The 13,544-nt window shown below is 37.1% G+C and overlaps 1 protein-coding gene across 7 annotated transcripts in view; it reads right to left on the reverse strand.

Moving 5' to 3' along the window:
* EHBP1 (EH domain binding protein 1) overlaps positions 1 to 13,544 on the reverse strand; it is a 427,793-nt gene that overhangs the window by 282,270 nt on the left and 131,979 nt on the right. For all 7 annotated transcript variants that reach the window (XM_043917682.1, XM_043917688.1, XM_043917687.1 and 4 more), the window contains exon 3: positions 6,123 to 6,180. In XM_043917682.1, coding sequence (XP_043773617.1) covers positions 6,123 to 6,180 — 58 coding nt within the window. The remainder of the gene's footprint in view (positions 1 to 6,122; positions 6,181 to 13,544) is intronic.

The following is a 13,544-nucleotide window of genomic DNA, read 5'->3' on the forward strand; positions in this document are numbered from 1 at the left end:
CTGAGAGGATATCTGAGGACACTGAGACACAGATTTGACCAAGACCACACAGCAAGTAAGTGGCAGAGACTGGATTTGAATCCAGGAAGTGGAACTGAGAAGTGATCAAGATCACAGAAACTTACATCCATGTAAATCTTATCATATCTTGTTGGTTAAAACACCAGCAGAATAAGTCAACTATACTTCAATAAAAAATAGAGACCTAGCACACCAGAGCCAATGGTAAAGAATGGAGTTTTGCTGATTAAAAAACATTTCTAGAGATTCTTCTATTCCCCTGCCTTATTTCTATGCCGGTTTACAATCCTAGAACACAATTCCACAGAGTAAATAATCTGAATTTTGAAAAGTAAATTGCTGCCATCTTAGATAATCTCTAATTAGAACTCCTCTCTATATGGTCTACATACTTAATTCTGAAGATCTGTGACAACTGTAATTCTCATGTACTCTAACGATAGATCAAGCTATTTCTCTAGTCTCTTCAAACTTCCCATAAATATATTTTCATAGTCTCCCCATACATTGAAAAAAGACTATAATAATTGAATTTTTCTTATTAGTTACAGTAGAAAAGATAGTATTTGAACAATTCTGAATTTTAAAAAGTAACATCAAAGAATTTTAGACCTAAAAATATCCTTAGGAGATTTAATCAGGTCCAGATAATGAAACTAAAGCAATAAAGAGTAAATGGCTTGCCTGAACCCATAATAATAATCTGTAGGAGAACCAGCTCCATGATTTTCAAGTTCAGGGTTCTTTACCCAACCAACATCACAGCTAGCTCTATTTCTGATTCACACAGTAGTCAAGAAAATAGTCTTCAATCCCTAAGGTCTTAACATTTATATGCATGAGACAGAGATCAAAAGTGTGAAAAGCAGGCAATGTGGAGACTGTTGGTCTAACTGGGCAGAATTAGAAGACGGTGATATTAGGTAATTACCTAATGCTGGTCCTCTAAATGACCTCTTTCAGTTCTCAGTCTAGGATCAGGAAATGGTAATTAGACTGCTGAACAAACAAAACTACTATCTGCTTAACAAACTAAATAAAGAGAAATAGAAGGGTGCTAGTTCCCAAGTTGCTGGTATGCCGCCATTCTATCCAGCAACTCTCCCCAGTCAGAGAAAAGGTCCACCTAAGTCAGAGCTCTGGCTTTCTGATGTCTTTTTAGTGACTGTACAAACTAGCTATGTTAGGACACAGTAACAGTATCAATTAGTCCAGCTTAGTATCTGACAATGTAAGCTTCATAACGTCAGCTAATTATTATATATTAGAAAAAGAATGAAAAGTCTAATACAGGCAACTAAAAATAGTTGTGGTACTAAATACCTATTTGTACAGATCCATGGAGACAGTAATTTAGGTTCTTAGGAACTTTATTTTTAAAAAGTACCTCATGTTGGCAATCATCAGCACTACAGGAATCCTGGATCAGTTTTTAATCAGAGTAATAGAAAGGATTTCCCTAGAAAATAATTCAGTATAAAACACACAGCTATTAAGTTCCTTAATATAGTCCAGAAAGGCAGGTTATTTAATCATTTGCCAGCATCCTAGTACAGTTAATGGTAGAAAGGATGAAGCCATATTCAGTCCCACTCATATAAACTGTTTCACCTTTTAATCATATGAGAGATCCTTTACAAAGGCAGACCTAGGGAAAAGGTAACATTTACCAATTTTGACTATTGACTCTATAAGATGTCTTATTTTCAAATTATTTCATATCATACCTTATGTAAAAGACCTGAACCTAATATGGAACTAAATACGGATATGGAACTAAAAAACCTAATATGGAACTAAATATTCACTTGTTACTTCTGAAATATTTCACTGAATATATATAACTGTCATTTAGTTTTTAAATTAATGATTTTCAATTTATAAAACTTCATCTACCCATACGTTTAGGATGTCACATGTAAAGTTGTCTTAGAGCTGTCCACATCATGGTCTTAGTCAAAGATCTACCACTACACCCATCCCTTCATGATACCACAGCATGTTGCTAAAGGCTATACAGGTGCACGCTGCTATGTTAAAAAGGGATAGCCAACAAGGACTTAATATATATAGCACAAGGAACACTGCTCAATGTTATGTGGCAGTCTTGATGGGAAGGGAGTCTGGGAGAGAATGGATACATGTATATGTATGACTGGGTCCCTTTGCTGTCCACTTGAAACTATCATAACATTGTTAATCAGCTATCAGTTCAGTTCAGTCACTCAGTCGTGTCCGACTCTTTGCAACCCCATGAATCACAGCACGCCAGGCCTCCCTGTCCATCACCAACTCCCGGAGTCTACCCAAACCCATGTCCATCGAGTCGGTGATGCCATCCAGCCATTTCATCCTCTGTCGTCCCCTTCTCCTCCTGCCCCCAATCCTTCCCAGCATTAGGGTCTTTTCCAATGAGTCAACTCTTCACAAGGTGGCCAAAGTATTGGAGTTTCAGCTTCAACATCAGTCCTTCCAATGAACACCCAGGACTGATCTCCTTTAGGATGGACTGGTTGGATCTCCTTGCAGTCCAAGGGACTCTCAAGAGTCTTCTCCAACACCACAGTTCAAAAGCATCAATTCTTTGGCGCTCAGCTTTTCTTCACTGTCCAACTTTCACATCCATACATGACTACTGCAAAAACCATTGCTTTGACTAGATGGACCTTTGTTGGCAAAGTAATGTCTCTGCTTTTTAATATGCTATCCAGGTTGGTAATAACTTTCCTTCCAAGGAGTAAGCGTCTTTTAATCAGCCATACTTCAATACAAAATAAAAAGTTTAAAATAATTACAACAAAAACACAGCTTATAGCAAGGAGGTAGAAGTGGTAATGCCATCCAAAAGCTGGTGAGGACTTTCAAGCTCTTCTTTCCCTTTGGAATTCTCCCATCTCTTTGTGACTTTAAATTCCTAGTTTGAAAACTAGGTTTAAGGCAACAGACTACCCTGCCATAACTTTTGTCTATTACAATTTTCCTGCTTCCTTTGTCCAACACTATACTGAAAAATAATATATTTAAGCATATACAATTCAACTACTGCCTGAAAATATCTTTGCTATAAATGCCATGACTTGAAGATAAGAGGTAGGAAAACTGCCTATTGTGATAATTACTCATGGTAATTATTTTGTAATTATTTTGTCAATAAAAAATGATTCTGCAATGGGTTCTTTTTATATTTAATTACAAAAATAGACATGTATCCAAAGAAAGTGAGCAAAACACTTAGAACTAAACTTTAAATCAAATAAGGCAATGTGCCTTATCATTATACTGTCTAATCTGTTATCTGGATATCAGTTATAAGTTTCAATCCACCAATATAAAAAGGGTAGATAACCAATCATACTTCAATAAAATAATTTTTAAAAGGTAGATATATTCAGAAACAGGCAAGATAAATAGTAAGTTATACACAAGACCAAAGAGAATGAATTACTGTATAGTTCAAACTCCTTCCAGAAACAAACCTAAAGTAAAAACCAGACTATTTTCTGCCCAATGGTTGTAGAGATCTATTTTCCCTGTAAGTGATTTCAATGGGACTTAGCAGCAAATAATGTGTATTTCAAAGGAAAAATGTCAGAAACAGAAGAGTGTTTCAGATGAAAACAATGGTTCTACTCTTTGGATTTAATATAACTGATAGTTAATTTTAAAAAACAATAGCTCAGGACAAGCTAGCTTTTCTCGTTTTTTTTAAAGAATTCCAAAATGTCATGGATCTCAAGCTCCTCAAAGTTTTTTTTAAAAGTAATTTGTTTAATTTTCACATAATATCATAATTATTTCTTTTATAGCTCCTGGAACTGGTTTTTGCATCCTTATTCTGCTGTTGTATACAATGTATAAAACAGCATTTCACACATACATGAATATATTATGTAAATTTCAGGCAGATTCTTTACCACTGAGCCATCAGGGAATCCTGTAAGCTTATTATAGCATATGGGCTTCCCTGATGGCTCAGTGGTAAAGAAGCCACCTGAAATGCAGGAGACTCGAATTTGATCCCTGGGTCAGGAAGATCCCCTGGAGAAGGAAAATGGCAAACCACTCTAATACTCTTGCCTGGGAAATCCCATGGACAGAGGAACCTGTGGGGCTACAGTCCATGGGGTCCCAAAGAGCTGGGCATCACTAGAGTGACTAAATAAGAACCTTATAAGCTTAATACATTGTGAGTTCTCATAACTTTTCAAAAGTACATCTATAATGTTTCAAGAGAAATATATAATGATTCTAAAATATCCAGAAGAGATCTGAAATATTAGGAGCATCACAACTGGAAAATAAGTCCAATAAGAAATAGTTCCTTCTGGAAAATATTGTATTCTGAGAAAAATCAACCTGTACCTCATATGTTTGCATTTCATCATTTAGAGTCAATCAATATTTAATATGATGAGAAAAAGAATCTGGACCTAAAAGTTATCTGACTTTGAAAATGCAATTAAAAGTATACTTAACTTCAACTATGAATATTCTGAATTGACTTCTGATCTAAAGCATTTCATTATGTTTCATAATGTTTTAAGAAAATAATTGGTATCTAGTTACTACAAGAGGGAAATCACTTTCTGTTGACAGCTAAAAACATTTAGGGTCTAACGTTTATAGTATAGCCAGATTCCACTATCATACTTATTGGATGATCTATTATTGTTCCTTTCCATAAAAGCTTAAGACCCACTCATAAAAAAATGATAGAAGACCCTAAGTCTATTTTCAGAATCCTTTCTCATACATAAATAGATAAGAAAATATTATAGGTCCAAAATACCCTGTCTCCAAACTACATATGTATGCTTTGGAGAAGATGCTATTCACTAGGTAAAGCAACTGGACCTTTTCTCTATTGCTGGTGGGGTACACTGAAAGTTAAAAATGTACCTACCCTATTGCCCAGTGATTCTACTCCTAGTTATTTGTGCAAGAGAAAATATTTGTGCCCCAAAATACTTGTATAGTAATGTTTAAAAGAAACTTAGTCACAATAGTGAATATTCAGAATACTCACTGGAAACAAACCATACTTTCATCAACAGATGTATAATCAAACTGCAGTACATTCACATGATGGAATAATACTCAGCAAAGAAAAAAATTCACTACCAGTATTCACAAATTTTTTAATTATGAAATTTAATTAAAATTTAATTTCAGGTAAAATAAATGAATTTTTTCTTTACATAAATCTGCTGCTGCTGCTGCTGCTGAGTCGCTTCAGTCGTGTCTGACTCTGTGCGACCCCATAGACGGCAGCCCACCAGGCTCCCCTGTCCCTGGGATTCTCCAGGCAAGAACACTGGAGTGGGTTGCCATTTCCTTCTCCAGTGCATAAAAGTGAAAAGTGAAAGTGAAGTCGCTCAGTCATGTCCGACTCTTAGCGACCCCATGGACTGCAGCCTACCAGGCTCCTCCATCCATCGGATTTTCCAGGCAAGAGTACTGGAGTGGGGTGCCATTGCCTTCTCCTTACATAAATCTACTTACATAGAAACCAACATTCAATAAACCCGCTTGTAATTATTGTGTGCCTATAAATACATGCTCAATCTTACTTGTCTGTAGACTGGAATTTTTAAAATATCTAAAATTGTTATTGAACATTTAAAAATTCTGCTCCACTCCCCCACAAAGCCATAAGAACAAAAGATTAAAACCTCTGAAAAATCCAACCCCTTCTCTTCTGTAACCTAGCAAATGGACTCAGATAACTCATTATTAATTATGTGTGCCCTAACTCCATCTTCTTAGAATCTGAATAAAGTAATTCTAGATATAATTTTTAAGTGATCTTTATTTACTCATTAGTTCATGATATCCTAGCGCAAAGAAGTTAAATAACTATTATGTTATTTAAGGCCACCAAATCCAAAATCAAAACTCAGGTATCTGGCTCCTGTTTAGAACTATAATACCAAGATTACATACAGTACCTAATCAATCATTTTAGTAAAGTGGATTATAAGAATAACCCAAAATATCAAAAAGACATTTAAAAATATTCTTCACTGAGGCCAGAGAAGCTCAATAATTTGACCAAAAGTTACATTCAACATTTGGGTAAGAAATTGAGAAAACAGACAAACCTTGGAAGACTTCCTTCGGCTTCTTCTTGTCCAAACTACCACCAGTTTATCTGGTTGCCTGCCAAACAGGAAAGATTAAGTAAAATTTATCTTAAATCAATAAAATTTAGTTTTAGCACCTTTAAAAGAACAAAAATGTCACCTGCTTTAGGTTACATGGAGTGGTTACACTAACTATAAAGCTCTATAAATTATTCAAATATCGTAGATGCAGAATATACATATGATCTAATTTAAATGACTAATACTTCATCCACATGTTTTTCTAAAAATACTTTGCCAAGTAAATTCATTGGGACAAACCAAGTAAAATAGACTATTTTAAAAAGAAAAGCACACACATCTCTCTCATCTAAAACTATATTTCCAACACATTATCACTTTAATTTAGAGAAAATAAGCATAAAAATATTTCCAAAATAATTTAAATCTGTGGTTTACACTACTTTTGCATATCCGTATCTTATAAACAATGCTTATGATTTTCAAAACCTTTTTATAATCAATCATCTCAACTATCTTCATGAAAATAATACTGAAAAATAGGCAAGTACATTCTGGCAAGAAGCCCAGGGTACACTGGGTTTTCCTAGCGGCACAATGGTAAAGAATCTGCCTACAATGCAAGAAACTGCCTACAATGCGGGAGATGTGGGTTTAATCTTTGGGAAGATCCCCCGGAGAAGGAAATGGCAATCCACTCCAGTATGCTTGCCTGAGAAATCCCATGAACAGAGAAGCCTGGCGGGCTAAAGTCCATGGGGTCGCAAAGAGTTGGACATGACTGAGCCACTAAACCACCACAACCATATTCTGGAAAAGGTAAAAAAAAAAATCTCATCAAAAGTTCTAGCAGAAACAAGACTGAAACATAGGTCTTTCCAACCTGAGATGCTGGGAGCAGCAGCCAGATGCAGAAGTTCTAAATTACAGATGAAATAGAAGAAAGTTTCCATGAAACATCAGTGTTCATCTAAGGATATGAACCAATGGAGAAACAAAACTGTGTTTAACACAGAGAGAAACAGAATAGGACAAAGACATGGAGATGGGTGGTGGGGTACATATGGCAACATGATAATAGAGCTGGGCTGAGGGTATGGATCAATGTTGGCAGCTTAACAGTAAAGGGACTGAGTAAGCAAACAGTGTAAGCTACCTTGTTTGAAAGCATTGGTGGCTTGCTGGAACACTTTACCAAGATTACTACACTAATCTTTCCATTATGTTCTCACCTCCACATCTCCAGCCCAATCTCAACTTTTAATTATACTTCTGCAATACTACTTTAGAATTGCTACAAAAGTCTTACTTATTTTATTTTATTTTTTACTATTCTAACAGGGCTCTTATACTGAAGGTATGACAAACTGGCACTTGAAAGTTGAATTTGACAGATTTGACCTAAATAGTATTCCCTTATTTTAAGCTTAAATTAAACTTTAGAAAACATTTCTTGGGACTTTCCTGGTGGTCCAGCGGATAAAACTCCATGCTACCAATGCAAAGGACTCAGGTTCAGTCCCTGGTGGGGGAACTAGAACCCACAAGCATGCCACAATGAAGATCTAACTCAACCTAAATAAATAAACATTTTAAAAAATTTCTACCTAAATGCCTTCAAACAAGTTCCATGCTATCCAGATTACTAAAGCCTCCAACACTATCAACTTCTTTGCACCTGACCAGCTTCATTCTTCAGATGATCTACTTAGTCCCTGTATATACTTGACCCTTCAACATCACAGCATGCAAGATAGCATCCATATTCCTGACTGTGGTTTATAAGGCACCTCATCACCTGACTCTGATTTTCTAGCCGCAAAACCTACAAATACCTCAAAGGCATCTTGCCTTCCAACCAATCCCTGAACATTTATTCAATCTCTTCCCATCTTTGCATGTTAAAATCTTTTTTTTCTTTAACCTCCTCTTTTTTCTCCTTTTCTATCTGATAAACGCTTAATTCATCACTTTCTCTATGAAAACCTGACCGTTTCTCATTTCATTCCCACTTTAACCCATATCCTCAACCTCAGGCAAAGTTAATTGCTGCTTCTACCCGTATTTCCATTAACACTCTAAACACCTCTATTTTCATATGCTATATGCCCTGTATTATGGGCTTCCCTGGTGGCTCAGATGGTAAAGAATCTGCCTGCAATGCAGGAAACCAAGGTTCAATTCCTGGGTTAGGAAGATCCCCTGGAGAAGGGAATGGCTACACACTCCAGTAATTCAAAATCATAAGCAGATGATATCACTCTAATGGCAGGAACTAAAGAGCTTCTTGATGAGGCTGAAAGGGAAGAGTGAAAAAGCTGGCTTAAAACTCAACATTCAAAAAACTAAGCTCATAGCATCATCGGTCCCATCACTTTATGGCAAATAGATGAGGAAAAAATGGAAACAGTGACAATCTATTCTCTTGGGCTCCAAAATCACTGTGGACAGTCACTACAGCCAGGAAATTAAAAGATGTTTGCTTCTTGGAAGAAAAGCTATAGCAAACCTAGACAGCATATTAAAAAGCAGAGACATCACTTTGCCAACAAAGGTCCATATAGTCAAAGCTATGGTTTTTCCAGTAGTCGTATACAAGTATGAGAGTTGGACCTTAAAAAAGGCTGAGTGCCAAAGAACTGATGGTTTCGAATTGTGGTGCTGGAAAAGTCTCTTGAGAGTCCCCTGGACAGGGAGGAGATCAAACCAGTCAATCCTAGAGGAAATCAACCCTGAATATTCATTGGGAAGGACTGATGCTGAAGCTGAAACTCCAATACTTTGGCGACCTGATGCGAAGAACTGACTCATTGGAAAAGACCCTGATGCTGGGAAAGACTGGAGGCAGGAGGAGAAGGAGACAACAGAATGAGATGGTTGAAGGGCATCACTGATGCAACAGACATTGAGTAGGCTCTGGGAGTTGGTGATGGACAGGGAAGCCTGGTGTGCTGCAGTCCATGGGGTTGCAAAGAGTTGGACAAGACTGAGCAACTGAACTGAACTGCGCTGCAAAGAGCTGATTCATTGAAAAAGACCCTGATGCTGGGAAAGACTGAGGGCAAAGAAGTGGGCAGCACGGGTGGATGGTTAGATAACATCACTGACTCAATGGACATGAGTTTGAGCAAATTCCGGGAGACAGTGAAGGACAGAGAAGCCTTGTGTGCTGCAGTCCATAGGGTCTTAAACAGTTGGACATGGCTGAGTGAACAACAGTACAACCACCACCCACTCCAATATTCTTGCCTGGAGAATTCCAATGACAGAGGAGCCTAGTAGACTACTGTCCAAGGGTTTGCAAAGAGTTGGACACAACTGAGTGACTAACAGTTTTCTCTTTTTCACTTTATGCTTTCTATTACATTATTTGTTATTATTTCTATCTCCTCCACTAGATTGCATTCCTTTATCAACCATATCTTATTTATTTTTCTATTTCTAGCAACTAATAAGAATCTGGTACAAGGTTGAGGCTCTATTCACTACTCTATTCACTACTCTATTCACTACTAAATGAAACTTACATTTCATCCAGGAATTCCCAGTTGGTTAATTACAATTGATGAGGTCCAAGTAAAGTCAGTAGCTATGTAATACATTCTCTCCGTAGCTTATTTGAGCTTTGCAGGCATCTTCACCTTGGATGCACATTGGAACCTCTTGGGAAGTTTTTTAAAAATATTGATATCTAGGTTCCACTATTAGAGAATCACATTTAAATGGCCTGGTAGGCAGACTTTTAAAAGCTTCACAGTTGATTATTATGTCCAGCTAAGGTCGAAAACCATTCTTTTGCAGGGACAGTGGTAAGCAATCCCCACACTCCTGATTTGAAATAGTGAGGCGTTGTGATGCTGTGATGGCAACAAGGGTGACCCCCACCCCCTTCCCAATATCACCCTAGTGCTATCTGCACTGCTTGCTGCCTCCTTCCAACCTGGCCTCTCAGCACCTTCCTCTCCTCCATCCATTCTGATCTCATGTTTCAGAATATGGAAGCCTCTTACTGTAAAATTAGAAAGTCAGGAAGGGTGGTCTCCTAACCTACATGTCTGAAGTCTCAAGAATGTAAATAGAACATTAGCTACTTATTTGAGAATCCTCCCACAGATGGATAAACTTTTTTGTGTTCCAGTATTCTTGCCTGGAGAATTCCATGGACAGAGGAGCCTGGTGGGCTACAGTCCATTGGGATGCAAAGAGTCAGAGATGACTGAGCAACTAACACACACACACACACACACACACACACACACACACACTAGAAATCAGCTCCCCTCTACATTATCAGGGACAAAGTAATGCAGAATGTTTAAAATAAAGAGCTGTGCTATGAGTTACTGTTCTTACAGAAAATACCAATAACCACACAACTGCTTGACCACAATTAATATTTTAAGAATCTATGCTCTACTAGAAAAGAACCATTAAATATTTACTTATGTGCTCACAAGAGGCCAAGGATAGAGCAACTGTGAGAGTTTTATCCAACTACCAAAGAGACTATAATTATACAACTTTCTATCAGAAAAGTCAGGACAACCTGATATAGCCCTGTTTTAGAGAGAATTCAACAATCAAATATTTAAAATTTCTACCCCATTCCCTAAGTGACCAGGTAGCCCTGCACATAATACATATACAGACATATAAACACACATGCATATATTCATATATAGGTATTTATATATATGAATATTTTATATACATACACATAAAATGTACACACAGACACACTGCCTATGAGTTCCACGGCAAAATTTGGAGCCTTCTGGTGGGCTTACTCAGGGGAGAAAAGTAAAGTTATCTTTCTGGAAATTATATTACACAGGTTACTGATTCTCTGAGAGGTTTTCCTTTAATAAAATGTCCTTTTTGTCCCTCTCAAGGTAGAATGAATCAAAATTTGAGGAATAAAGACACTGAAGATCTGTGCCTAATTATAATTGTACCTAATTATCATTTCAAAAAGTAGCTAATAATCCATATAAACAGCAAGAAAACTGTGGCTAAATTCCAGTCACTCAAGATCTTGCTCTCTTCCCCATGTTCCCTTTTCCCAAATTTCCAGGGCTATATTTCTCTTATATTCATGTATATCTTTCTATTTTCTCCACATGAAACCTCAAAATGTGTGCCTTTTATTGATTTACTCCTATTTGTTTCCATGGCTTAGCCTTGGCTTCCTGGAATACCATATTCTTGATAAAAATATACTGATAAATTATCTCAAATCAATCTATGTAAAGGACTCTATAAAGAATAAATAAAGCCAAACCACATGAATTTAAATTTTAAAAAAAGGGATTTCCTCCCTTGCATTCCTATATACTAACAATGAAAAAACAGAAAGAGAACTTAAGGAAACAATACCATTCACCATTGCAACAAAAAGAATAAAATACTTAGGAGTATATCTACCTAAAGAAACAAAAGACCTATACATAGAAAACTATAAAACACTGATGAAAGAAATCAAAGAGGACACAAACAGATGGAGAAACATACCGTGTTCATGGATTGGAAGAATCAATATTGTCAAAATGGCTATTCTACCCAAAGCAATCTATAGATTCAATGCAATCCCTATCAAGCTACCAACGGTATTTTTCACAGAACTAGACCAAAGAATTTCACAATTTGTATGGAAATACAAAAAACCTCGAATAGCCAAAGTAATCTTGAGAAAGAAGAACGGAACTGGAGGAATCAACCTGCCTGACTTCAGGCTCTACTACAAAGCCACAGTCATCAAGACAGTATGGTACTGGCACAAAGACAGAAATATAGATCAATGGAACAGAATAGAAAGCCCAGAGATAAATCCACGAACCTATGGACACCTTATCTTTGACAAAGGAGGCAAGGATATACAATGGAAAAAAGACAACCTCTTTAACAAGTGGTGCTGGGAAAACTGGTCAACCACTTGTAAAAGAATGAAACTAGAACACTTTCTAACACCATACACAAAAATAAACTCAAAATGGATTAAAGATCTAAATGTAAGACCAGAAACTATAAAACTCCTAGAGGAGAACATAGGCAAAACACTCTCCGACATAAATCACAGCAAGATCCTCTATGACCCACCTCCCAGAATATTGGAAATAAAAGCAAAAATAAACAAATGGGACCTAATGAAACTTAAAAGCTTTTGCACTACAAAGGAAACTATAAGTAAGGTGAAAAGACAGCCCTCAGATTGGGAGAAAATAATAGCAAATGAAGCAACAGACAAAGGATTAATCTCAAAAATATACAAGCAACTCCTGAAGCTCAATTTCAGAAAAATAAATGACCCAATCAAAAAATGGGCCAAAGAACTAAACAGACATTTCTCCAAGGAAGACATACAGATGGCTAACAAACACATGAAAAGATGCTCAACATCACTCATTATCAGAGAAATGCAAATCAAAACCACAATGAGGTACCATTACATGCCAGTCAGGATGGCTGCTATCCAAAAGTCTACAAGCAATAAATGCTGGAGAGGGTGTGGAGAAAAGGGAACCCTCTTACACTGTTGGTGGGAATGCAAACTAGTACAGCCGCTATGGAGAACAGTGTGGAGATTTCTTAAAAAACTGGAAATAGAACTGCCATATGACCCAGCAATACCACTTCTGGGCATACACACTGAGGAAACCAGATCTGAAAGAGACACGTGCACCCCAATGTTCATCGCAGCACTGTTTATAATAGCCAGGACATGGAAGCAACCTAGATGCCCATCAGCAGATGAATGGATAAGGAAGCTGTGGTACATATACACCATGGAATATTACTCAGCTGTTAAAAAGAATTCATTTGAACCAGTCCTAATGAGATGGATGAAACTGAAGCCCCTTATACAGAGTGAAGTAAGCCAGAAAGATAAAGAACATTACAGCATACTAACACATATATATGGAATTTAGAAAGATGGTAATGATAACCCTATATGCAAAACAGAAAAAGAGACACAGAAATACAGAACAGACTATTGAACTATGTGGGAGAATGTGAGGGTGGGATATTTCAAAAGAACAGCATGTATACTATCTATGGTGAAACAGATCACCATCCCAGGTGGGATGCATGAGACAAGTGCTCGGGCCTGGTGCACTGGGAAGACCCAGAGGAATCGGGTAGAGAGGGAGGTGGGAGGGGGGATTGGGATGGGGAATACGTGTAAATCTATGGCTGATTCATATCAATGTATGACAAAACCCACTGAAATGTTGTGAAGTAATTAGCCTCCAACTAATAAAAAAAGAAAAAATAAAAATAAAAATAAATAAATAAAAAAAAGGGATTTCCCAGGCAGACCAGTGGTTAAGACTTTGAGCTTCCACTGAAGGGTGTGTGGGTTCGATCCTCGAGCAGAGAACTAAGATCCCACATGCCGTGCAGCATGGCCAAAAAGTAAAT

The sequence above is a fragment of the Cervus elaphus genome, chromosome 11 (assembly GCF_910594005.1).
Source record: "Cervus elaphus chromosome 11, mCerEla1.1, whole genome shotgun sequence".
Classification (NCBI taxonomy): Eukaryota; Metazoa; Chordata; class Mammalia; order Artiodactyla; family Cervidae; genus Cervus; species Cervus elaphus.